The sequence below is a fragment of the Chinchilla lanigera genome, unplaced genomic scaffold, assembly GCF_000276665.1.
Source record: "Chinchilla lanigera isolate Chin_1 unplaced genomic scaffold, ChiLan1.0 scaffold00008, whole genome shotgun sequence".
Taxonomy (NCBI): domain Eukaryota; kingdom Metazoa; phylum Chordata; class Mammalia; order Rodentia; family Chinchillidae; genus Chinchilla; species Chinchilla lanigera.
This window is the reverse complement of record NW_004955409.1, coordinates 2,971,436-2,997,358: the sequence shown is the minus strand read 5'-3', so window position 1 is coordinate 2,997,358 and position 25,923 is coordinate 2,971,436. Positions and strand designations below refer to the sequence as shown.

The 25,923-nt window shown below is 42.5% G+C and overlaps 1 protein-coding gene across 1 annotated transcript in view; it reads right to left on the bottom strand.

Moving 5' to 3' along the window:
• The window catches only part of Dmxl2 (Dmx-like 2), a gene marked incomplete at its 5' end in the record, with an annotated part of 154,818 nt that overhangs the window by 92,214 nt on the left and 36,681 nt on the right, over positions 1-25,923 (bottom strand). Inside the window, 5 exon segments of the mRNA XM_005376642.2 lie at positions 832-1,010; positions 18,522-18,588; positions 19,190-19,325; positions 20,438-20,516; positions 23,825-23,896. Coding sequence (XP_005376699.1) covers positions 832-1,010; positions 18,522-18,588; positions 19,190-19,325; positions 20,438-20,516; positions 23,825-23,896 — 533 coding nt within the window.

Genomic DNA, 25,923 nt, shown 5'->3' with positions numbered 1-25,923 from the left:
AAGGAACAGCTTGTGATTGGCATTGGGGGAACACGGTATTTATAGTGGAACATCAATAAAGATCTTTTTTTAAAAAATTCTTTTAAAAAGTCCTGTTTGGGTTTGGGGATGTGGCTCAGTGGCAAAACTCTTGCCCTGCATGCACAAGGCCCTGGGTTCGTTCCCCAAAGCCACATACACAGAAAAATTTGAATCTACTGCCAGGTGTGGAGGCCCGTAATCACAGCACTCAGGAGGCTGAGTCAGAAGGATCACTGCAAGTTCCAGGCCAGCCAGGGCTATAAAGTGAATTCAAGGCCAGACTGACTGTGGAGCAAAACCTTGTCTCAACCGGGCTAGTGGCACACACTTGTAATCCCAGCACTCAGGAGGCTGAGTCAGAAGGATCATTGCAAGTTCAAGACCAGCCTAGGCTACAAAGTGAGCTAAAGGCCAGCCTGAACTGCACAGTGAGACCACTGACAGTTTATGGCCACGTTATCTGTGCTCAATGTGTGCACTCCTGTCACTTGCCAAGATACTTTTCCAGCCCTGCAGCTACTACTCACAGGGACCAGCCAGCGCTGCCAGGCATACGCTGCACAGAGCTTCACACCCACAAAGGCACTTCAGTTCACCCTACTCTGAGGCAGTGCTCGCTACTCCTACTCGCCCCACAGAGGGAAAAGCTGCAATAGAGAGCACTTACAAGTGAGTCACAAGCTCTCAAAGCTAGTGACAACAGCAGGGCCTGCTCTGGTAATCACCACGTCAATACAGTCAAAGGGTTTTATCTGCAGTATGTTTATAAATGTGTAAGCATACAATTAAAGTCACGCACGTGTGTCTCACCTGGGCATATACTTGCTAGTTTTACGCCAGGAAAAACCTGTCACCGCTCGGGGATGTGCCAAGTAAACAAAGGAGAACTGGGTCGAGGCCTGTCTTCGTTTCACTTCCTGATGGTCCTGAGGTATGATTGAAGACTTCCAACCAGTCATAGGGTACCACACTTTCAAAAGACAATCGTCCTGAAAAACAGTCACATCAACATTCAATTATTCTGTACACATACAATTCAAAATGTAAGTGATATGAAGTTTTTCAAAGTTCAGATACAGTGTATCTAAAAACTAATGTGCGACCCATAGATAGGACAAAACCACACCTACAGTGACATTTGTCTCCTCAAGAACACTATACTTGAAGACAGACAGACAGTGTGTGCATAAGCAACTTCCTCCACACACTCTCTAGTGCAGATGGACACCAAATCCCCGTGAAGACCATGGGTCCCTGGGGAAGAGTCTGACGTGAGCACCGTGGTAAGAGCAGAGGAGAAGGTGGCACGTGGCCTCTCCTCAGTCACTGTGAGCATGTGTCCTCTGCGAAGACGTCCACAAGAGTGAAACTGTCCACAGATGAACGGGTTCCTGCTCTAAATCAGGACTCGGCAAGCTTTTCCTACAAAGGCCGAACAGGTCTGTGACGCAGACTCGTTTCTGTTCACAACCCCCGCAAAATGGAAAAGCGTCCCTAGCGTACGGGCTAACGGCTTCCTGATTCCCACTCTAAGTGATGAGAAAGCATTTAGGCAGTTCACAAGAATCATTTCTATGTCTGTGTGAGATACAGGTATAAAGGGAAATGGACTTATCATGCCACTTAATTCTGATCATTTTGTTAAAGGCCTGTCTCTTTTAACAGACATGGTCTACTTCAAAGTACTTCGCCCTTCACAGTGAAAAGTACACAGAGAGAAGAACCAAGTGCCAGCATTTATGCAAAACTATCAGTCTCTTAAGAAAAGCTGAAATGATGTACTCTTGGAAAGTACGTGTAGATCCAACATTTCCATCTGGGCCCGGTAACCACCTCTGTGTCTTTCAATCCTGACACTCACTCTCCCCTGACACCCCACACTGAAATGCAGCCTCCAGTACTATCTCGCTTGGCTGGCCATTCGCACCGTACACTAAATCCTTTGAAGTGCTTGCTCTGAAACAACCACCCAACAACGTCCCAGCCACTTTGCTCTGGGAGCTCCTACCTCTCAGCCCTGTTCTCGTGTAGTCACAGCGACAGCACGGTCCACGGCAATGGATTCAGATGATCTGTGTGCCGCAAACCACCTAGCAGTACCTCCAACTCCCTCAGCAGTCACAAGAACGGCGAGAGCCCGCGAGCAGTGGTACGCTAGCCCTTCTCCCCTTCCCACCAGTCCTCCTCTCATCTGTCCAGTGACCCTCACCTGGCACCGTCTGAAACTCTCATTAGCAATCAATAGCAGAATGATTCCTAGAATACTCCCAACTATTCAGAAACTAAACAATTCTAGCTTATAAGGAAATTTTTTCTAAATATGGAGCATAAAAATGAAAGCACAATGTATCAGTCAATCTACAAGGGTTACAGTGACAGTGCTCAGAAGGAAAGGGACAGCTTTAAATGCTGACTTGAATGAGACGGGAGTCTTCTGTGGCCTAAGGCAGCTACTGAAAAAGTGAGTTTTTAGTAGGACCCATCATAAACAGATATAAGGAGCCCACTGTCAGTGAAGTCACTGCAAATATACCTGTGGAGGAATAAAAAGCAACTAGCCAGGCAGGGTGGCACCACCCTGTAATCCCACCCCTCAGGAGGGTGAGACAGGAGGATCGTTGTGAGTTCGAGACCAGCCTGTGCTACAAAGTCAGCTCAAGGCCAGCCTGAACTGCACCGACAGCACAGACAGACTCTCTCGCAAAAAGACCAAAAAAAAAAGTAACAACTACTGTTGAATTTCTATCATCTTGTTTGGTAAAACTCTGTATCATTTATAATTTTTTGTTTTTATTTTTTATTCTCTTTAATGGTTTGATTAATCTTGCATTCTTACATCTGGTAATCCGATCAATTCCGATGAAGATACAAATATGTAACATAACAACCCCTGTTAATCCTTATCGTTTTTTTTTCTGAAAGCCTATATCATTCTTATTGTTTTTGCTTTGTTTTGTTTTTGTCTATGTTGTCGGCATTTTGCTATTATTCTCTTTTTTCAATTCTCTGTAAGGTAAAAAATAATTTAAAAAAAAACTAACAGAAAAAAAACAATGAAATTGACCATTCTCAATCTAGAATGATCAAAAAACAGTTCTAGAGAAACACAAATTACCTGTATCAAGAATGAAAGAGGAGTCACGACTACAGACCCTACAAACATTGCAAGATGAGGGAGGCCGAGAATGAAGCTCAGTGGTGTGGCACTTGAGGATGAAGCATGTGGAAAGCCTGGGCACAAGGACTACCATGAAGGAAGTTAGGGAAAGAGGAAGGGAGAAGAAAGAAAAAGTATTATGAGCAACTGTATACTACAAAATTCAATCATTTAGGTAAAAGAGACTAATTTCTTCTGAATTTCCAAAATAGGTAAAGGAAAAAACACAAAACCTGAATAATCTTACATCTATTAAGAATGTTTGTGGTAGGCATACTTTGAAATCTGCCCGCAGCTTTGGAAGAAGAAATTTTGAAAACCTAAAACTAAAACCCTAAACCCAAAAGATCTCACTGATGAACTTTACCATATTCTTAAGGAAGAAATAGTACATTCCAGAAAACCAAAGACAAAGGCTCACTGAATAAAAGCAACATTATTACTCAATATCAAAACCAAAGACATAAAAAAGTACAAATGATCAAAACTCCATGGTTACAGATTCAAAAATCCTTAATAAATTACTAGCAAACCTAACCCAACAGAATTTTAAAACAATAAATACTGACCAAATTGAGTTCATCCCAGCAAGGCAAGGTAGTAAACATTAGAAAATTCAATCACTAAAATTCAGCATTTTAACACAATTTAAAAAAAAAAAAAACTCATCACTTCAATCTATGCAGAAAAACCATGTGATGAAATTAGGCACTCATAGGAAAGCAAACAAACTCTTAGGAAATAAAAAAGGCAATGTCCTCAACCTGACCCAAGGCAGCTAGCCATAGTAAGCCTACAACTACATTATCCATAAGGGTAAAAGGCTCAACACCTTGCCTATGGAACGGGAAGCCATATAAGGATGTCTGCTCTCGTCAACCCTATCCAATATTTAGAGGTCCAACTCCCTGCAATAAATTGGGGAAGGAGAAAAAAGGCAAAGGGATTCAAAAGGAAGACATTGTCTTTATCACGTGACTGTGTGCACAGAAAATCCTAAAGAATCTACCACCAAAAATCTGCTAAAATTGATAAGCATGATCATGAAGCTAACATCAAAATTTAAAAACTGGCTGCATTTTTGGAAGCAATAATCAGAAATGTAATTTTTTTCAAAACTACCTTTACATTAGGAAGCTAACCCTAACAAAATTATGTGTAAGACATATACACTGAAAACTACAAAACACTGCTAAATGCAATTAAAGACCTAAATACATAAATATATCACCATGTTCACGGCAGCTCCTAGGGCCGAACGTGACAAATGTGCCAACCCCTCACGACTGAGGTGCGCGATGCAACGTAACACAATCAAACCTCAGTGCCTTCTCACAGAAGCTGACACCATCACAGGCTGATAGTACAGAAGTTCAAAAGGCTGACGCCACCACGTACTGGCAAGAACGGAGGCAACTGACACAGTGCAACTGCTGTGATGTGCGTGCAAACGCGTAAGACAGTAAGGGGTCTGTCTTGTTTTGTGACGCACATGTGACACCATTTCCACTCCTAGCAGTGAGGAATGTTACGTGCCTACGAAGACTGCAAATGGTCACTGTAGCTTTACACATTTCACCCTTACACTCACAGCAACTCAAATGCCCCTCAAAAGATAATGGAGCAACAATCTATGATGTGTCCACAAAACAAACCCAACTATTCACAGACTTGAGATGCATCTCAAAAACCTTGTTCTAAGTCCGAGAAGCCTGACACAAAGAATGCACACTGCACAGCTGCACTGCAATGGAAGCCTAGGAAAGCGCTTTTTAACCATCAGGGACAGAGCACACAGCAGCTACTACCGGGACAAGCGGGGCAGTGAGGAGAGGGGCCAAAGGAAGTCTTCCGAGATGGCAGAAATGCCCTACAGCCTGACGGCGATGGCCAGATGGGTCTTCAAATTTGTCAAAAAGCATTAAACCACACACTCAAAATATGTTTAATTTTAGGTAAATTATACCACGAAGATTCCTCTACAAGGGATTTTTTAATAGAAAAAAATGAGACGCATTTAGAGTTCATTAGGAGTTGTCTAAGTTAGCCTACAGTAACTTAACTCATATAACACAAAATTGTGTCCCCTTTAAAAAAGAATACAGATGTTTGTGAACTGATATGAAACCCACCTACAGTATGTTAGGAAAATCAGGCCAAGAACCTGACTTCATTTGAGTGTGCATATGCGCACACACTTCTGCATGGTTCACAAGGCATCGAAGAGTCTGGAAGGATATACAGTATGAAAGGGGAAACAGCCACTGTGGATTGGATTGGGGCTGTCTGGCAGGGGAATTCAATTCTCTCTGCACATTTTTAATACTAAATTCATATCACGTTTTTAAAAAGACACTAAAGATTTCCATCTTGAAGGGATGAAAAAGACTGGTAAGTCAGGTTTTGTTATTTTGTCTTTGGAACAGCGTTTTGCTGGGATTCCAGCTATGTGCTGCCACAGCAGGCAGTCATCTCTTAAAATCAAAACACTGCGTCTGGAAACAGAGCAGGACTCTCAGGGGCATGAAGGTTCTATGACACCCTGTGGTCCTCCCTTGCCTTCCCCGCCCAAATCACCTTCCCTCAAGAAGTCTGCTCGCAGCCCTGGGAAAGCCTGTTTTGTTTTGTGTTTTGTTTTGCTTTGTTTTACTCCAAGAAGTAAACCTCTACTAAACCTTTTAAAAAAGAAACCAGAACATTTTAAATCATACGTAAATTTTATAAAATAACCAACTTTCTTAAAGTATTTAAATATAACTTTATGAAAAAACCTAGAATTTTAATGAAATTTCTTAACAAGTAAACCAAAAAGAGTTTTAAAAGATTCTTTGGCTAGCTGGGCATGGTGGCGAACGCGTGTAACCCCAGCACCCGGGAGGCTGAGGCAGGAGGATCACTGCAAGTTTGAGACTAGCCTGGGCTACAAAGTGAGCTCAAAGCCAGCCTGAATTGCATAGTGAGACCCTGTCTCAAAAAGACAAAAAAAAAAAAGATTCTTGAGCTAAGGATTTAATCAGGTAGGGTCTTGTGGGGAGAAATGGCTCTTTAGTAAGGTTTTACTTTAAACTCAGATAAAAATTCCAAATACTCTTAAGCCCAAGAAAAATTTAATTTACTACATTTATTTTTTTTAAATGGATCTTATCAGCAAAAGTGCTCAATGAACTCGAATATTAAAAACGCTTCAAGTCATTAGATTCGAGTCCTACAACACCTGAGCCGAAGCCTTGTCATGCGGAACAGAGGCGGAGGAGATGCACGCTGTGTCACTGTCTGTGTCCTGGACTCCATGAACCGAGTGGGCTCTACCTACAGACACAGAACAGGCGTGCCAGGACGAACTGCCCGAAGTTCTGAAATCCCTCTCTGTCCTTTTTAATCAATCTGAATTAGTTGTGGTGTCTTTCAAAACATGTAAAGAAACAAGCTTTGTAAAGTCAAAACACACTCCCTCCACCCTCCAAAGAGTCTCACCAATGAGGCATTCTTGCCTTTCTACAAGAATTAGCAAACACTTGGCTCTCAGAGAACTGAGTATAAAAAGCTTACGGAGACAGGACAAAAACAATGGGGAAAGTGTCCACCTACTGCTAATACTGTGTGGTGAAAACGCAGAGGGAAAGGCTGAGCATCCTGGAGGATGAGTGCGCTGTGAGTGTCAGGACTGGCTGGGACTGGTTTCCAGCTCCATCACACAGGCATCTAGGGGTTATCTAGGCGGGCATCAGGGATGCAGGTTCAGGAGCCGAGGTTCAGACAGTGAATACCGATTACCAACATGGGTCTTTAATACAGTAGTTTTTCAAGTGTCAAATGACCCCAACGGAAACCAGACACCCTAAAACAAACCCAGCATGCAAACAGCTGAGGCAGAGGGGAGACAAGTATCACACAGGCAGAAGTACAGCTATCATCAAGGAATGTGAGAAGGGAGCAGCCAGGAAAGGAAAGACACAGGGAGATATGCAGTACCTTCCACAGCTGGGTGAACACGGTAACAGTTCTTCAGGGAGGGAAAGGGTCCTTCAATTCGGATCAGTTCACCCAGTACCCAGGCCTCAAGTAGACCAGGCCAGTGCTCTACCACTGAGACACACACGGTCAGCCCAAATGTATAATACAATCCTTAATCCAACCCAGTCACACACCTTGTGATATAATTCTTAAGAAACCACTTATTCAATAGTTTTCAGGGGCTGGGGATTTAGCTCAGCGGCACAGCACCTGCCTATCAAGCGCAAGGTCGTGAGTTCAATTCCCGGTACCAGGGAAAAAAAGAAAAAAAAAAAATCAATGGCTTTCAAAACACATCAGACTTAAAAACAAAATCAAGGGCTGGGCATGGTGGTGCACGCCTGTAATCCCAGCACTCAGGAAGCTGAGGCAGGAGGATCTTTGTGAGTTCGAGACCAGCCTGGGCTACAAAATGAGCTCAAGGCCAGCCTGAACTGCACAGCAAGACCCTGTCTCAAAAAGAAAAAGAAAAAAAAAAAAAAAAAAAAAAAAATCAATCTGCAATATACAAATGGTCAGGAACAATGAGCTATTAACTCCCTATACAACTACAGAACAGTAACAAGCTTCAGTCAAACAAGTACTTATTGAATACAGGCACTTGAACTGGTGGTAAAATACCTGGAGCAGGCTGCAAGACAGAGACAACAACTCTTTCTTCTACATCACCAGTCCTTTCGATATTTTTTAGTTTGAGACAGTCTTGCTTAGTTGCGAAATTGCCCAGGCCAGGCTTGATGATGCTCCTGCCTCAGCCTCTCAGAGGGCCAGGATGACAGGCGTGCACCACTGTGCCCAGCTGACAATAAATTTTCTAATCATACAGGCGTAGTCTCTGGAAGGGAAGACTACACTAAGTAAGCAAGTAATTGTGATAAACACTCCAAGTGAGAAGCAGGGGACACCAGGAAAGCACTGAGCCGGGAGACCTGAGCTTCTCTGGAAGCCCAGAGGTTTCCTTGAGAAGTGATTTTTACATTCAGAGCGGAGAAACTCACAGAAGACAACCAGGCAAAGAACAGGGAAGGATGAGCACCTCCAGAACAGGAGGCAGGGCACGCTGAAAGCCCCGAACACAGCCAAGCACATGCTGTTAGCTACTCGACAGGGCAGGGCAGGGCTGAGCCTGCGGCAGAGAGGGCGGGCAGCAGGGCCACGTGCTCCACCTCCACTCGAAGCATGCCCGGCGTGCTCAGGGCCAGGCCGGGTGCAGAGCTGCTCCACCACGCCACGTGCACAGGGAGTGCCTCGGAGTACACTAGGCCAGCCCTGTGTGAGTCCTCCAGGCTCTGCCTGCGGCAGACTCAGGAAGTCAAAGCACAACTGCTGGAGCTAACCATTCACAAGTCAAGGCAATGCTAAGAAATTCGAGTTCCGAAAAGGACACCGCCAGGGGCTTTTCTCCATGGTCACTGTGCTGAGCCAGCTGGAGAACAGCGAGGGCTGTCGGCCAAAATCCAGCATGCAAGAGAAGGAATGAGAGATGCGGCCAGCGGCAATGAGAACCTAGTCACATAGGGGCCCAGGAGCCCTTCCCAAGACTCTGGCTCCTGAACAAATGGGAAGCCTCTGACATTCTGAAAAGGGTGACACGATTTATGTTTCAAAACAATCACTCCCGCTGCTGTCTTGAAAGTACAGAAGAATAGCAGAAACTGGGGGAACTGCTGTAGGAACATTTTAATATAGTAACACAAGTGGTAAACCGTGATTTCAAGCAGGTCATCGGAGGTAAGAAAGTGAGCAGACTGTGGCTGCATTCTGAGGGACTGAGGGGCAGGGGAGTGGAGCTCTGGAGAGCACTAACAAGCAAAGGAAACGTGAAAGTCATCAGCGCGGAAAAGTGGCATTTAAGCCAAGGGTGTGGGCTCACACCTGAATCCTGGCACACAGGGAGCCTGAGACAGGAAGAGGACAAGTTTCAGCTCAGTCTGGGCAACTTAGTGACTTCGGGAGACCCTGCTGCAAAGTGTGTGGGGATGTAGCTCTCAGTGCAATGGCCCTAGGTTCAATCCCGTGTGTGTGTGTGCGTGTGTGTGCGCGCGTGTGTGTGTGTGTGTGTGTGGCTATGATCACCAAGGGAATGAACAGTCAGAGCAAAGGTCCACGCAATGAGTCCTAGACTCCAACAGTGAAAAGCAGCAGAGATGAAGTGGTATCACAGAGCTAGGAGGGGAGGCAGGGAACACACATTGTTAAGGCCACAAAAATACCCTGTAGGGCATTAAGAATAGAGAGCTGTCATCATAAATTATCCCATACCCACAAAACAGCAAGCCAACAGTAGATGTAAACACTGACTCCAGGTGGAACCATCCACGGATGTAGCCACCCAGCACAGCGCACACCCCTCAGCTGACAGGGCAGAGCTCTGTGTGTCTGTGGCAAGAGCTCCACTCTCCCTATTTTCCTCCCTACTGCTGTGGACCCAAGACTGCTCTTGCAAAATTGAAGGCTCAAAGAAAAAAAAAGAAGTAGCCAGCTGTGCTGCTGAGAGGTTAGGTAAGAAGGAACCGCAGGCTTCAGTAACTGGAAGTCCCCAGTGACTGTTCTGGGAGTGACAGTAGACGGGCTCTCTGGAAACTGAGGAGGAAAACGGGAGCCAGAGCCCAGAGTAGCCTTCTCACGGCCCACTCGGAGGGCAGGTGGGCAGGGCAGGGCTGGGAGGGACAGCAGAGTGTGCACTGTCCTGTGCTGTGGGCAGGGTGGCAGTGCCCTGTGTGCTATGCTCAGTCTGTGCAGGCTGCCGTGACAAACACCCCCAACAAGGACGCAGACCACACAAGCTCACTTCCCCTGGGTTCTGGGGCCCCGGCACTAGGCACCTCCTCACCGTCCTCACGCCAGGACAGAGCAGGTCCTCAGCTCTCAGGGCAACAGTGACCCCATCATGCAGGCCCCCCCTCGTGACCCTGTCCAACTCCAAGCCCTCCAACTCCAAGCCCTCCCAGTCGCTGTCCAAACGCCAGCACCATGCTATCAGTCAGGACTTCCATACAGGGAGTGGGGAGGACACGTTTATTCCGCTGACGAGCCCAGGTGAGGCCTGGTGAGCAGTGAAACCCCATCTGAAGACAGACAGGGGATGCCACAGGGACATCCTTGAGGAAGGCAAGCAGGTAGGATTGGGCAGGCACAGCTGGGAAAGAGGTGCCCCAGCGCTCCACTCTCTCAAGCAAGAACCCACAGCGCACAAGTGCTGATGCAGGGCACGGGGCTGCCACAGGGACGCCACCAACACCCAGGGGCATGGGACGTGTTTTAAATACCTGCCAGAGGGGGCTGGGGATTTAGCTCAGCAGCAAAAGCGCCTGCCTAGCAAGCGCAAGGTCGTGAGTTCAGTTCCCGGTACCGGAGAAAAACCAAAAATAAATAAATAAATAAATAAATACCTGCCAGAACCAAAGCACAGCTCTGCAAGGGGCAGAGTCACTTCAGACCCACACACTTTAAGCCCAGAGCACTCCTAAGGACTGCGCCCAAATGAAACGTAAGACCAGCTATAAAAATAACACTTCCTAAAAATAAAAAAAAAATTTAAAAAAAATAACACTTCCTGCACAGGGAGAGGGCAGGGCGAAGTGCTGGCTTACTGGGAGACCCAAAGGCACACCCCTGTGGCCTGGCAACCCACAGCGGGGTGTACTGTGGCCACCCGCTCTACTGTCCCGAAGACTGAGAGGCCACAGTCCTGACACTCACTCCCAATCACTGCAGCCGCTGTAACAACACTGCTAGTTAGTGTAAGTTTGTCTGTATGACACAAACTTCACTGTGAGGTGAGAGCGTCCCCAGGTGCTCAGGAGAAGTTTCATAAACCACTCATGGAATAACCGATACTGTAAATTAGAAAGAAATCATTACGCATGTATTACAGATATTAAGGATAAAGAATTCTGCAAAATTTTCTGCAAACAAATGTATACATTTAGATAAAACTGACAAATTCTAGATATATACAACTTTCCAAAACTGACATTAAAAAGAAACAGAAAATTTAAATAGCCTTCACACTATTTAAAAAACTAAATCCCATAAAGAAAACTTTGGTCCAGATAGCTTTGTTAGCAAATATTTAAGAATAAACTACACCAATCTTCAAACAAACTTTCACATAATAAATGAAAGGGGGCTTTCAGCCTGGCATGAAAGCCAGTGTATATCTGTAATGCCAGCTACTCAGGCAAGATGGTTAAGTTCAAGCCAGCCTGGACAGGTTAGCGAGATCGTGTCTCAAAATAAAATTTAAAAAGGGCTGTTGATATAGCTCATGGTACAGACCTTGCCTAGCATGAAGAAGGCCCTAAGTTCAATCCCCAGTAATACACACCTGTGTGTACACACACATGCACACACACACACTCTCCAACCCACTGTATTAAAGCCAACATAATATCAATATGAAAATCCAGTGCTCACTTTTGCAGCACATATACTAAAACTAGAAAATCTGTCAAAGACATTACAGAGACAGAAAAAAAATACACGAATCCAAGGTCAGCCTGGGTAACATATGAAGACCCCATCTCCAAAAAACAAAACAAAACAGAACAAAACCCAAGAGTGGTGCTGCACCCCTGTGATCCCAGCAATCCGAGAGGCTAAGGGTCAGGCCGAGGCCAGCATGGGCAACTCAGACCAAAGCCCTCAGTCCAACCCCTACTACAACAACAACAACAACAACAAACAAAGAAAAGGAAAAATTTACTGGTCAAATCTTACTCTAACACACAGCTCCCTCTCATAAACCTCAAAAGATTAGCAAATAGCAAACCACAACCAGGAAAAATACAAGGTTTATTCATTAACATTTGGAAACTGGTGTATGTCTTTCATATTAAAAGATTAAAAAGAAAAATAGGGGCTGGGGATATAGCTCAGTGGCACAAGTGCCTGCCTTGCAAGTGAGAGGTCCTGGGTTCAAATCCTGGTACCAAAAAAAAAAAAAAAGAAAAAGAAAAATAATGATAACTTCATATGCAGAAATAGTATCTACTAAAACTCAACACTTGTTTTTTTTAATATGGAACCATGTGCATTACTTTAAGTTTATGACTCTGATTGGCAAATACATAAACTCCACCACTTACCACGTCATCCAAACACAGCATCCCTGATCCCATCAGCCACAATCTCCCTCAAACTTCTGTGCATTTCATCACCATCTTCAGCTACAAGCAACCATTGCTTTTTTCATCAGTTTGTGATTTTAAAATAATTTAAATAAACTACAAATAAAAGGAAACTCCTTCTATCTGACAAAAAGCATCTATAACATCCACAGTAAGCATCATATTTATTGGTGACACAGGGAAAGGTATCCTTTTGAAACTGGAAGAAAAAGGTATCTTCTATCACCATGGTTATTCAATACTAATTGAAGATCCTTCTAGATACTACAGTAAAGAAAATAACAGGAACTATGGGAGAGTTAGAAAAGATCAACCAGGGGCTGGGGATTTAGCTCAGAGGCACAGCGCCTGCCTGGCAAGCGCAAGGTCATGAGTTCGATTCCCAGTACCGGAAAAAAAGAAAAAAAAGAAAAGAAAAGATCAACCAGGCCAGGGGTGATGGTACACAGCTGTAACCCCAGTACTCAGGAGTCTGAGGCAGGAGGATTGCTGCGAGTTCAAGGCCAGCCTGAACTCTATGTAGTGAAACCCGGTCTCAAAAAGATTAGGGCAAATCAACTAGACATTTACTATTTTGTACAGAAAAATCCAAAAGGATCTACAGATGAATTATTAGAATTAGGTGTACTATGACTGCTGAAAATAAAGCCAACAGATAAAAGTTTTAACATACAAAATTAAAATTAATTGCACTTCTACACATCAGTAACAATTACTGAATAAAATTTACATAATAATGTCATTTATAACAGCATTAAGGTAGCAAGTACCTAGGAACACATCTAACAAATGTTCAGGATCTCTACACAGGAAATTATAAAACATCACTGAGAAAAATAAGAGCTATAAACAAATTAATGGCAATGTCATGTTCACAGAGGGGAAGACTAAATGACATAATGATACCAGTTCTCCCCAAACTGACCAACAGGATAGGGACAACATGGTACCAATCAAAATCAAGAGGTTTTCTACTTGTCCTATAAAATTTATCAAGCTTATTCTAAATTTATATGGAAATGCCAAGAGCCAAGAACAGATTAGCTGGGGGAGGGAGGGAAGGAGAAGTAAAATGAACTGAGATGTGTTCTGCACACATATGAACTCCCCACAAGGAAACTGACCATTATGTACTTCAAATACAGATTAATCAAAGTACAAAGCGTTAAAAAGAATAGATAAGTTAATCTTAGAAAACGAGATAGGAAGACTTGCTTTACCAGCTCTCAAGACTTAATTCAAGAGGCACAGCATTAAGACAGGTGGCCCTGCTACAAGGAAAGACAGTGGACTAGAGAAGAGAGCCCAGGAGCAGACCCACAGAACGGGCGCAACTGACTGAGGAAATTATAAAAGTGGTGACAGCGAGCAAGAAGGAAGGACAGGCTCTTCAGTAAATTACACAGGACAACAGAAGCCATACGGCAAAGTTAGACCTGGCCTCTTGGTAGCCATAAATAAAAACTGATGCAGCGATAGAAACCAAGACATAAAAGACACCTTCGGTGCTTCACCTGTACCCTGCCAGGCCTCATTACTGTGGGATGCTAGTTTCAACTGGAAGCAGCTACACCTCTTTGCCTCTGACTTTCTAGGAGGTGGCTGAGTGCTGAGGGTTGATGTCCCATCCTCACCACCTGTGCCAATTACTCACGTGCATGAAAAACTTGACAACTTGAGCTGTCAATACACTCAGTAAAGGGTACAGCACCACACTCATGAAGTGGATGCCTCAACCCAGTATATTCCTTGTGATCACTCCCCATATTAATTACTTAATACTCAAATCCTTATGTCAAGTTGCTTCGGGAGAAACCAAGAACACAAAATCCAGGAGGTACCATGAGTGTGGAAGGAGAACAACAATTGCTAACCGCAATTACTACTGTTTTCCTAACTGCTAGTTGAAGAAAATGCTTTAGCCAACAAAGTGGTACCATACAGGCAACTCTGTCCTGGAAATCACGAACGTTCCACATCATGTGAGAGGTGCTGCACATCTCAAAATATGCTTTACACTCTACTTGTAAATTGTTAGTTTCTGGAAACACTAATCAACTGCACATGACTGCAATCTTCTTGCTATGTTGTGCAATTCTCCTGTCTATGATGTTCATGCAACTTCTGGGCAGGTAATTATCCAACCACAAAACAGTGAAGGTGAATGTTTTACAACCAGGGATGAAATGAAAAGACTGTGGGTCCAGGTGTGGTGGCACACACCTATAATCCCAGTACTTGGACGCTGAGGCAGGAGGACTGTTCAAGACCAAGTTCAAGACCAGCCTGGGCTACAAAATGAGCTCAAGTCCAGCCTGAACGGCAGAGCAAGACCCTGTCTCAGAAAGTCAAACAAAGAAAAAAGAAAAAAAAAAAAAAAAAAAGAAAAGGCTGTGGGTGAACTGTCACATCTTGGAAAGTCTAACTTCTCCTGATAAAGTGAGATGTGCACATTTTACTTCTATATACAATAAGCAAATACAATTAAACCACTTACCTACATTTTAAATGTAATTTTGTTACTGAATGCATTATTAAAAGTATGTAATGTCTATTATTACAAATTTATTTTTTAATCCCTTGAAAGTTTAGTTTAATAATTTACTTTCTTTGGAATTCTATGAATTTTATTTTATGGTTTTAAAAATCATACTGTGAAGTTATAAGCTTCACTAGATTTCAAAAGGGATTCACAAAGTGAAGAAAATCAGAAAAAAAAATGTTTTAGAATTCTGGCCTAGAAGACTGAACTAGGAAAAATCTTGACTCTGAAGGTAGGAAAAACTAATTAAATAGAGCTCAGAAACCAAAGCCCTCAAGGAAACAAACTGGTAATTTTTAAACACTAAAATTAAATATCTCTATTAAAAGATACCATTAACAAAGTGAATACGCAAGGAACAGTGTGGGAGAAAATCTTTGCAAAACATATAAACAAACAGTTCATATCCTGAATGAAGACCTCTTACAAATCAATTAGAAAAAAAACCAACCATTTAAAAATAGGCAAGAGACTGACCATTTTCTTTTAAATTATGCACCCAAATACCCAACAAATGTACGAAAAGGTATTTTACCTCATTCATAATCAGAGAAAGCACTTTAAAACCGCAACGCTAACAGTGAACATTCACCAAATTAACCGAAGTCTGTGCGTCTGTGAGAGTGCTGACTCACACAGGCTTTGGACTGCTGAGGGGCACCCCCTGCGAAGGTTAGATGGTGGGTGTGTCCACGTGCCTGGACACACCCACAAGGAAGCCACACCTTGCTAACAGATGTGCACAAGCTGCTCGTGCAGCGTTACTTAACGCATGTGAGAAATGGCATGGCAGATCAACACAAAAAGAATGAGGTACCAAATAAACAGCACCGCAACCACAAAACAGTGAAGGTGAATGTTTTACAACCAGGGATGAAATTTGGTCACAGGCTTAATTATAAGAGATTACATTTTTTTAACTTGAGAAGAAAATAATGGAGAACACTTTCATAACATTCTCAGAAGTAAGATTCAAACTAAACAAGATTCCAACTACATTTAATCTACCACATATTACGAATATTTTTAAATATTTTTAAAGTCTTTATCTTAAAAAAAAAAAAGCACTGAAATGTTTACAAATAAATGACATCAAGGATATTACCCCAAATAATACAACTGAGAGGGGCAGTATCACTGAAACAAAACCAGCTGGGCAATAACTGCTGAAGCCAGGGGACGCAGACAAGGAGTCCACCACACTTCTCTACCTGCATTCATGCTTTCATTTAGGGCATTGTAAAAAGTGGAAAACAAGCCAAATTAGGAAACTGCATTTGTGACATATAACTGACAAAGGATGATGATCAGAGTGTAAGAATCCCTCAAATAAAAGAGACCTATCACAGTTGGGTGTGATGAGCATGTCTGTGATCTCAGCACTCTTCAAGGTGGAGGCAGAATCCCATATTCAAGCAAGGTTCAAGTCTGGGCAATTTAGTTAGACTCTGTCTCAAAATAAAAAATGAAAAAGGGCTGGAGATGTAGCTCGGTGTAAAGGTTCTGGGTGCAAGCCGCAGTTCTGAGGGGTAGGAGATATGAGGCAGCTGAGGCAGCAAAGTAAGTTCAGCCCAGTAGTTCCAGACCAGTCTGGGCAACATAACGATATCCCATCTCCAAGGGAAGAAGGAATCAAAGAAGGGGAGGCGAGGAGAGGGAGGAAGGAAGGAAGAAAATAGCAAGGGTCCATAAATAAAGGAAAAGATACTCACATCCAAAAGGAACAAAGAAAATGTGAATACGCATATATGTGAAGCTACTCTTTTCAAAAAACAATGAGATAGTAATTATACGATTCAAGACTCTGGCTGCACCGGGCTAGAGGGAAATGACACATCCAGAAGACAAGGGACCCATCAGTTTTAACCCTCTGTCCCCATGGGTGGTGGTTCAGGTGCACTTAGTTATTCATATCACTTACCAGGCTCTCTACATACTCTTTAAACTTATACACATTTTATAATTTACAGTGCATCACTCCGAGAGTAAGGAAAAAAATCTTGGAAGTTAAAAATGTCATAGCATAAAAATACCACCTCAAAGTTCCAGCAGAAAAGTCCCCCTAAAGTAAATTTTAAAAGGATGAGATGGAAAACAGTAAGTCTGAGGATTGGTGCAGAAAGACCTCATGTGAATATGAAGAAATGCAGAGAGAGAGAGAAGGAAGTGACAGCAGGAACGGCCGTGAGACAGTCTCCGGCAAGCGAAGGGCGCAAGCGCCGGAAGTGAGCGCCCTGTGCACGCGCTGAAGTTCTCTCCCCTGAGGTACGGGCACCGTGATGGCACTGCAGCCTCTAGGAGCCAAGAGCAGACCCCCTAACCTCAGGGCTGGAGACGGGTGCATCTCACCGGCTCCGTGCGTCCCAACAGCAACACCAAAAGCCAGGAGGCAACAGAACCACAACTTCAAAGATCTGGAGGACAGTGATTTCCAGTTCAATTCTACGCCCAGGTGAAGCAAACACAAGAGCACAACCAAAGCACCTCAGGCACAGAAGGCCTCAAAAATGTTTATGCCTGTTCACCTTCTCTCAGGAGCCTTCGGAGGCATGTCCACCAGAGCAGGGAAGGTGGAAAGGAAACAATGTTCAGAACAGGGAATTCAGCAGGGATAAGGCAAGGAGAATTCCAAGGCTGCTGAAAGAAAATCCCAAAATGTTAATGTGCTCTTTTAAACTCAGGGAGAAACTTAACCAGATTTGAGCAAGGAGAGAACATGTTTCAGGATATCTCCTATGTGAGATTATACTAAGAAAATATTCAGTCTGTCAGCAATTCTGAGGATGCATTACACACACAGAAAACTAAACAATAAAACAACGTAATTGCTGCTCCTGAAATAATTATGAATTATGAAGAATATTTTATATAATCTCAATAATGTGAACAACACCAACCTGCCCAAAAATTATGAGACAGGGAAGCCTTAAGGAAGGGAAGTTAGCAAGTTCGCTGGGACATGGAGACGGGGCTGGGCACATCAGCTAGAGGGAGAACGCCTCAGCTCCCACAGCAGAAGGCAAACACAGGGCCTCCCACAGGGAGAAGAACTCAAGAAACAGGGGCACCAGCAGGTCATCAAGAGACAAGAAAGGAAAGAAAAACTTCAGCTCAATGATTAATGACTTCGGGACCCTGGAAACAGTAGTGGGCTGCTTTTTATTCTGAATCCAGTGGAATAATCCCACTTTCTAAACAGAACTACACATGCCATTTACAAAACAGAAAAATTCATTTCTAAAAAAGGTAAGGGAAGGCCAGGCGTGGTGGCACATGCCTGTAATCCCAGCACTCGGGAGGCTGAGGCAGGAGGATGGTTGTGAGTTCCAGACCAGTCTGGGCTACAAAGTGAGCTCAAGGCCAGCCTGAACTGCATAGCAAGATCCTGTCTCAAAAAGACAAAAAAAAAAAAGGTAAGGGAGTTGAGGTCAGAGATGACAACTAGGAGCTATTCTTGAAGCTTCTGCTGTCTTCTAATCGGGACCATCAGGGGAGCCTCTACACTAACACCATCTGTCTAGCACACAACAGAACTTCCTTCTCGCGCCAGCTTTCAGAGTGAGGTTATCTCAGTTTTATAGAAGAGAGAACTGAAAATGAGGATGCATGAGGAACATTTTTAGTTTTTTTATTTCTTTTTTGTTTGGTCTTTTACCTTTCCAGCAGTTGCAAAATATTCACCATCTGGAGACCATTCCATCAACTGTACAGATACTGAGGTTCTAAGAAAAACAAACAGAATTTTTTTGTATATGTAAATGATCTGATTTTCATAACATCAAAGCCACACTTATCAGAACATAAGTGTTTCTGCCTCCCTAAAAACTTCACCTTCTTAAACCTGTAACTTAATTAAAATGAATCCAAAGTTTGCTCTGGAGAAAGCAAATGCATACAAGACACCCACACACACCCAGCCCATCAGTATCTGACCTAACAGGCTAGACAATGAACCTAACATCTTCCCTGGCTAGCTAGGCTCTGCACACACCACCACTCTAGTGGGTGGCTGCCCTTCCAGAGGAAAAATGACCAGCAACTCCCTCCCCACCCACATCTCATCCGGTGTGAGTAGCCCCATGTGACAACCCTGTCAGCTCACATCCTGGAGCTCTGAGTAGGGAAATACTGTATCTTTTTGTAAGCAATGAGCTATATTGCACAAACTGAAGAACGACCTAATGAGTTTTGACTGGAAAAGTCTACTTTCTATGCCTCTAACTGCAATTGTGCCATCAAAAAATAAAGATTTTTGTAAAATTGAACATAATCTAGGAAGCATTTTTTAAATTAATGAACATAACAACAGAGTTAGACACTAACTTGCACTGCCAGACGCACTTCCAATCATTTAAAACGGGAGGAAGTTTATTGTCAATTTCTTCCTCCTCTTCCAGAATATCACCTCCTGGAGGAGCCCACAACTGAACAGAATCCGTTGCTGTCAATAATCTGTTATCTGAAAATTAAAGAATGTTCTGATGAATAAGCAAGGGTTATCCAGGGGCAGAAATGCACACATGGGTCCCTGTTAGGGCCGTGACTATTGTGAAAAGATAAGCAATGCAGCACCACCTGCGGAAAGCACTTGGAAACGTCTCTCAGAAGCAGCAGGACAAAAATGATGATGACGACGATTCCCAGACAACAAAGAACAGTGCCAGGCCTAGGGGCACACGCTCGTAACCTCAGCACTGGGAGGTTGAACCAGGAGGGTTGCCTGAAGTTCAAGGCTCCCCTGGCTACACAGTGAGTTCAGGGGCAGCGTGAACTACACAGTGAGACCTTGTCTCAAAAAAGAAAAAAAAAAGAATAGTTCTTACAAAAGATTTGAGAACAAACAAGAAAGCTTACTAGCAAAGAGCTACAGTGTATCAAGCAAGTCTTAAAAACAAGAATAAAAAGCCAAAATACAACAGCAAATCCCCAAAACTCTGATGTATACAGTACAAAATGTTCTCAGGATTGCCAGGCATGGTGGCACATGCCTGTAAGCCCAGCACTTGGGAAGATGGGCTGGATCACGCCCCCGTTCAAGGCCAGCCTGGCCTCCACTGGCCTCCACTGCAAGACCCTATCTCAAAAAAAAAATAAGCAAAGTAAGTTCTCAGGATGTTAAGAAAAATTGCAAATTAATGGACTTTGTTTTCTATATGGAATATAAAAGCATCAATAATTTTGATTGTAAAAGGGAGCAACAGCTATTATCATTAAGCTTCCAAAATTAAAGGTAGTAATTTCCTGAAATACAAAGGATACCAATAAAGGTGGAATATTTTTGGTTCCTGATTTAGTTATGATTTTCTCATTAAATACAGTAAAAATAAGGTATAATACATGTTAATTAAGGAAACAAGTCACTGTTTCTTGCAATAAAACATTAAAAAGCAGGGGCAAAAAGGCATAGAATAGCATAGAACAGTATACTGAGCACTATACAAAGCAATGAATTCAACAAAAAAAAAAATAACACTGATTATTTTTGTATTAGGAAACACCATGTAACACTGTAAGCATACATTTAAAACAAATATTTAAGTTTTCTAATTTCTAAGTATAATTGCTAAATACCTTGAGGGTCCCACGCCAGGTTGTACGTAACAGAACTCAAAAAAAACTGCCCGGTTTTAAGCCACTGACACTTGAGTTGCTGGAACACATAGAAAGAAAAAAGAAAAAGATGTCTTTCAAATATCCAGACACTCTACCATTTTATCATTTTCTTCAATGTAAGAACTTATGATCTGAAATAAAGATGTGAATACTATTTCCACACAATGTTTTAAAAACAACTTTCAATGATCTCACTTCTTTAGTCTACCGTGCTGAGCAACGCCACCCCAACAAGCACCGTCTCCCAGGCTTCCCTCCAGCCAAGAAGCGCTCCTCTGCCCTGAGGAGGCCTTTCCTAACTGCACCTGGGGCTTCCACGTTTGCAGGAAAGCCAGGCTGGTCCTCATCTCCACTCCGTCATCTTCTCTGGCCTTCTATCATCCACCCAAAGCTTTGCTTACAGCTCGCTAATTCTTTATCTTTAGTGCTTGTCATGCCTGCTACAAAGATGCTCAGAAATGTTTATTAAAACCTCACAGTGACTATCACCAGTATGAATTGCAAAAGTGCACTAATAAAATTTTTAAATTAAAATTAAAATAGATGCACAGTAGAAAGAAATCCTAATTATCATGATCATATGGACTGTCTTAAAAAAACTATATATAACTCCTAAGAAGTCAACAGATTTGAACTATATGATATATATAATTTACAATTACACGTTTTCATCCGTTTTTTAATATTTATATCCTAAAAAGTAATTTAAAGTTTAAAAGTCAAAAACCTTTTACATGAACTACTATATTCTAAATAAATAAAAGTCTGCTTTATATCTTTGTTGTATATTAATAAATGCACAAGCCAGGCATGGTGGCACACACCTGTAATCCCAGCACTCGGGAGGCTGAGGCAGGAGGATCGTTGCGAGTTCAAGACCAGCCTGGGCTACAAAGTGAGGCCAAGGTCAGTCTGAACTGCATAAGAAGACCCTGTCTCAAAAAAAAAAAAAAAAAAAAAAAAAAATTAAAAAATAAATGTACAATGTGCCCTGTTGTAACACTACGGCACAAGATATAGTCATGCCAGGTTAGGCAAGTTAGTAACTGCCAAGCAAGTACAATAATTTTAAAAATGGCATTACTTTTTATAGTAATTCTAATACTTAAGTAATTGATACAAGCTTTCTTGACTACTTAGATGTGAAACTTTAAGATACGCCTGCAAAATCTGCATTTCATTATCTAAAAATAATTTTAGACTTTATAATCAGGAAAGTAGTTATTTTTAAAATCTTTGGGGCCAGGGATATAGCTCAGCAGTACAAGTGCCTGCCTGGCAAGCACAAGGTCCTGAGTTCAATTCCTGGTACCCAATAATAATAATAATAATAATTTTTTAAAAAATAAAATAAAATCTTACTAGTGCTTACCAAACATCAGTCACAACAGTATTTTAAATAATTAAATCATTTGTAAGGTTACAGATGACCCTAATATTTTTTCCATAGATGTTTAATCCATGAGCCAACTATAGCATATCACAGAAAATTTCAATGTGCAGCCTGGAACTCTAAAAAAAGATTTCTTTCTTTTTAGCAGTACTAAGAATTAAACCCCGGGGCTTTGCACTGAGCTACATCCCCAGTCCTTTCTATATATTTTATTTTGAGACATGGTTTAAATTGCTAAACTGGCCAGGCTGGGCTCGAACTCAGAATCCCCCCACCTCACTGGGATTACAGGTGTGCACTGCCACACCTGGCTACGGAATTTTCATTATGCTCTCCAGGTGACTTGTGTCTGTGGTGCTGGGACTGACCTGAGCCCCTGCACACGCGAGGAAGGCTCTCCACCAATGAGCTTCATCCCAAGGCAGTTCATAAGCACTCTAAAACTTGGCACCATCCCCTCCTACTAGTACAGACGAAGGCTACCATCTTAATCTACACTGTTTTTCAAAAATGTAAAAAAAAATCCAAATATACATATTTAATGAAAAGTACTGAAACTAGTTAAAATACATTTGATTTTACAAAACAATCTTTAGGCTGAGCATGTCAGTACAGAAACCTGAGGGTTAGACAGATCCTGAGTTCAAGGCCTACCTGGGCTATACAACATATCCTGTCTTTAAAAAATGAAATGAGGGGCTGGGGATTTAGCTCAGCGGCACAGCCCCTGCCTGGCAAGTGCAAGGTCATGAGTTCAATTCGTGGTACCGGAAGAAAAACAAAAACAGAAACAAAAAAAAAGAAATGAAAAAATTAAAAAGTTAAGAAAATTTTTTTAGAGCTGGGCATGTTGGCACATATCTGTAGTCCCACCTACTTGGGACCCTGAGACAGGAGAAAGACAAGCCCAGGAGTTTGAATCCAGCCCAGGGAACACAGTGAGACCCCAACTTAAAAAGCAAAAATAATTTTTTTTAAAAAATTACTTACATACTCCTGGCACTTGGATTTAACATTTGCAGTTTGGCTTTTTTTTCAGTAGCAGTGAAGTTCTAAAGCATGTGATCATTTTTAACTGAGTTGATGATTTCTGAATACCAAATCAGAAAGACTAAAACCCAGCACTCAAAAAAAAAAACAAAAAACAAAAAAACAGCACTCAATAATACATGAGAATGGTTGTCAATAGGGTATGCTAGACCTCTTAGCTGCAAAGGTTCTCTAAGCGCCTAACAAGAGTCACAGACTCAGGAGTACTACACCCAGTGAGTTCCAGATTCTAGGTACTTGGGATGCATTCATGAACAACAGAAAAATTTATGCCACTTACACTCTGAGTAATGAGCAATACATAAGTAAACAAAAAAAGTCCTTGGAAAAGAAGTTAAAAAATAAATAAAAGGGTAGAAGTTAAAACAGACAAACAGGTTGAAGCTGCAGTTTTTAAGTGTGGTGATGGTGGACCCACTGAGATTCTTTACTAAGTAAAAACTAAAGAATCTGGGAAGACAGCCTGGGGATGCATGGAAGACATTCCAGGATAACAGCTGACACCAAGGAAGAGAGACTGGGGACAGCATTCCAGTGTGGCTGAAAAATCCAGGGTGGGAGAAGAGCAGGAGATGAGCTCTGAGAGGTGCGAGATCGTCTCCTTGACAGCGCTCTGGCGCTCCTCTGCTCTGGAGCACAGCAGGAGAGCACACAGTGAGCAGAGACCAGTAACATGGGCCAGAGCAAGCTGGTCCAGACCAGACAAATGGAAGCTAGCAATGTTCTCGGGACCTAGGGTCCTAACAGGCCTCAACCCCTGCACGCTGATATTCCAGCCCACTTCTACCCCTGTTCCTACGGTGCCTCTTGTCGCTATCAACCAGACTGTAAAGTTAACTAGAATCAATCAGAAACCTGAAAAAGGTTGATTCTAAAAGCATTCTACTATCATTAATACTTACACAATTCCTCTTATGAGAATTTATGCCAAGGGGCTCAAATATACACACAGCATTTCCATACGAAGCTGCAATCTAAAAAGAAAAAGCATAGCACACATACTTAGAAAAAGGTAAATACAACCTTGTTTTCACAATAACATATAAACTAATGACGTTTAATACAATCCCAAAGCAGCCCTAATGATCTATTTCCTGACGTAAACATATCTGGAAGTGTATCAGAGTTAAGAATCTAAAAACATTCAGTAGGCTTTCTTTTACAAGTACAAAGTTGACCTATTCAAAGAAATCACCTTTTCTAAGAATTTTTATAGAGAAATAAATTTATTCAAAAAATAAACTTATCTATAAAAAATACACTTCAATGGCACATCTCTTTATCAGAAACTATAATCCAGTGAATATAATATAAAAACCATGGAAAGTAGAAGACGACATCAAATAATAACAGGTTTTAAGAACGCATCATATAAATGGGACTGTTACACAACCAAACAGAAAACATCATGGGAAGCTGACTAGGAGGAGGAAAGAGAACAGAAAACATACAGCTGAGCAGTCAAAGAGCCACCCACTGGCCTGGAGATGAGAGGGCCTGAGGACCAGGACTGTGCTCCCACCCGGTAACAGGGACGTAAACCCCTCTGCTCCTGGAAGCTACAAGAGCCCCTCTGCCATTAATTCCTGAAAGGCCAGTTCCTATTCACCCTCCTGAAGACAAGGGGATTGGCTAGGGGTACAGACCAAAAGCCATCCCTTCTGATCCCTCTGAAACCCAGGTAACATAAAACTCCATTAGGGCCAGGTGTGGTAGTGCTAACCTGTAACCTCAGCTACCCAGGAAAATGAGACAGGAGGATCACAAATATGAGGCCAGCTTAGGCAATTTAATGAGACCCAGCCTCACAATAAACATTTTTAAAAGGACTAGGGATGCAGCTTAGCACCCCCTGAGTTCAATCTCCAGTACCAGAAAACAAAACTAACAGAAACTAAATTAGGTACATCTTTTAAGGCCTGTCAAAAAAGACTATTGTGGTTTTCAAGTACTCTCCTCATGCCAAAAGGTGACTTTAACTGTTCTCTAGTACCTAACACTCTCTCCAGGACAAGGGTTTGAATTCACAGCGTTTGGAGGCTACTTCAGACGCCTGCTGACAATGCTCTGCACCAGTCTGACAGAGTCACAAACTGTGTGACTCTGAAAGTCACCCATCACCACAAGAACTAGGGATACACAATGGTAAGGAACTGTAGAAACATAGCTTGCTAACTCAGGCATGGTGGCACACGCCTATAATACCAGCACTAGGGAGGCTGAGGCAGGAGGATAGCTGTGAGTCTGAGGCTAGAAAAAGAAAAGAAAACATAGGTTGCTCTGCTTCTCATAGGTATGAACACTGTCTTTTGTATTTTAGACATCTTTTTTTTTTTTTTTTTTTGAGACAGGGTCTCACTGTACAGTTCAGGTTGGCCTTGAGCTCACTTTGTAGCCCAGGCTGGCCTCGAACTCACAAGGATCCTCCTGCCTCAGCCTCCCCAGTGCTGGAATTACAGGCGTGTGCCACCACACCCAGGTATTTTAAACATCTTGAAGGCTGAGGTAGGAGGATTGCTAAGTTCAAGGCCAGCCTGAACTACATAGCGAAACCCTGTCTCAAAATCCCAAAAAATAAAACTTTTCTCCCAGAAAATCTGCTGACTGTGATTTTCACCAGAACTTAAGTAATTTATTAAAATTCACCTCTGACAACTATCGCACTATCGATATCAATTTTGGAAGGCAGCCTAAAAGTTATCCTATTTGGCCTACAAGAAGAGTAATAAAAAATTAATGAACAAAATCTGACACTTCCAGCACATTGGGAAGGGGTTGTTTCTGTGTGTGTGTGTGTGTGTGTGTGTGTGTATGTGTGTGTGTGTGTGTTTACAGGGGGTGAAACCAGGGTCTTCACACTGAGCTATATACCTAGAATTTAATTTTTTATTTTGAGACAGTCTCACTAAGTATCCCAGTTGAAAAGGAACTTGCATTCCTGTTGCCTCAACGTCAGAGTGCTGGGATTACAGGCACGCATTACCATGCCTAGCCACTCTGT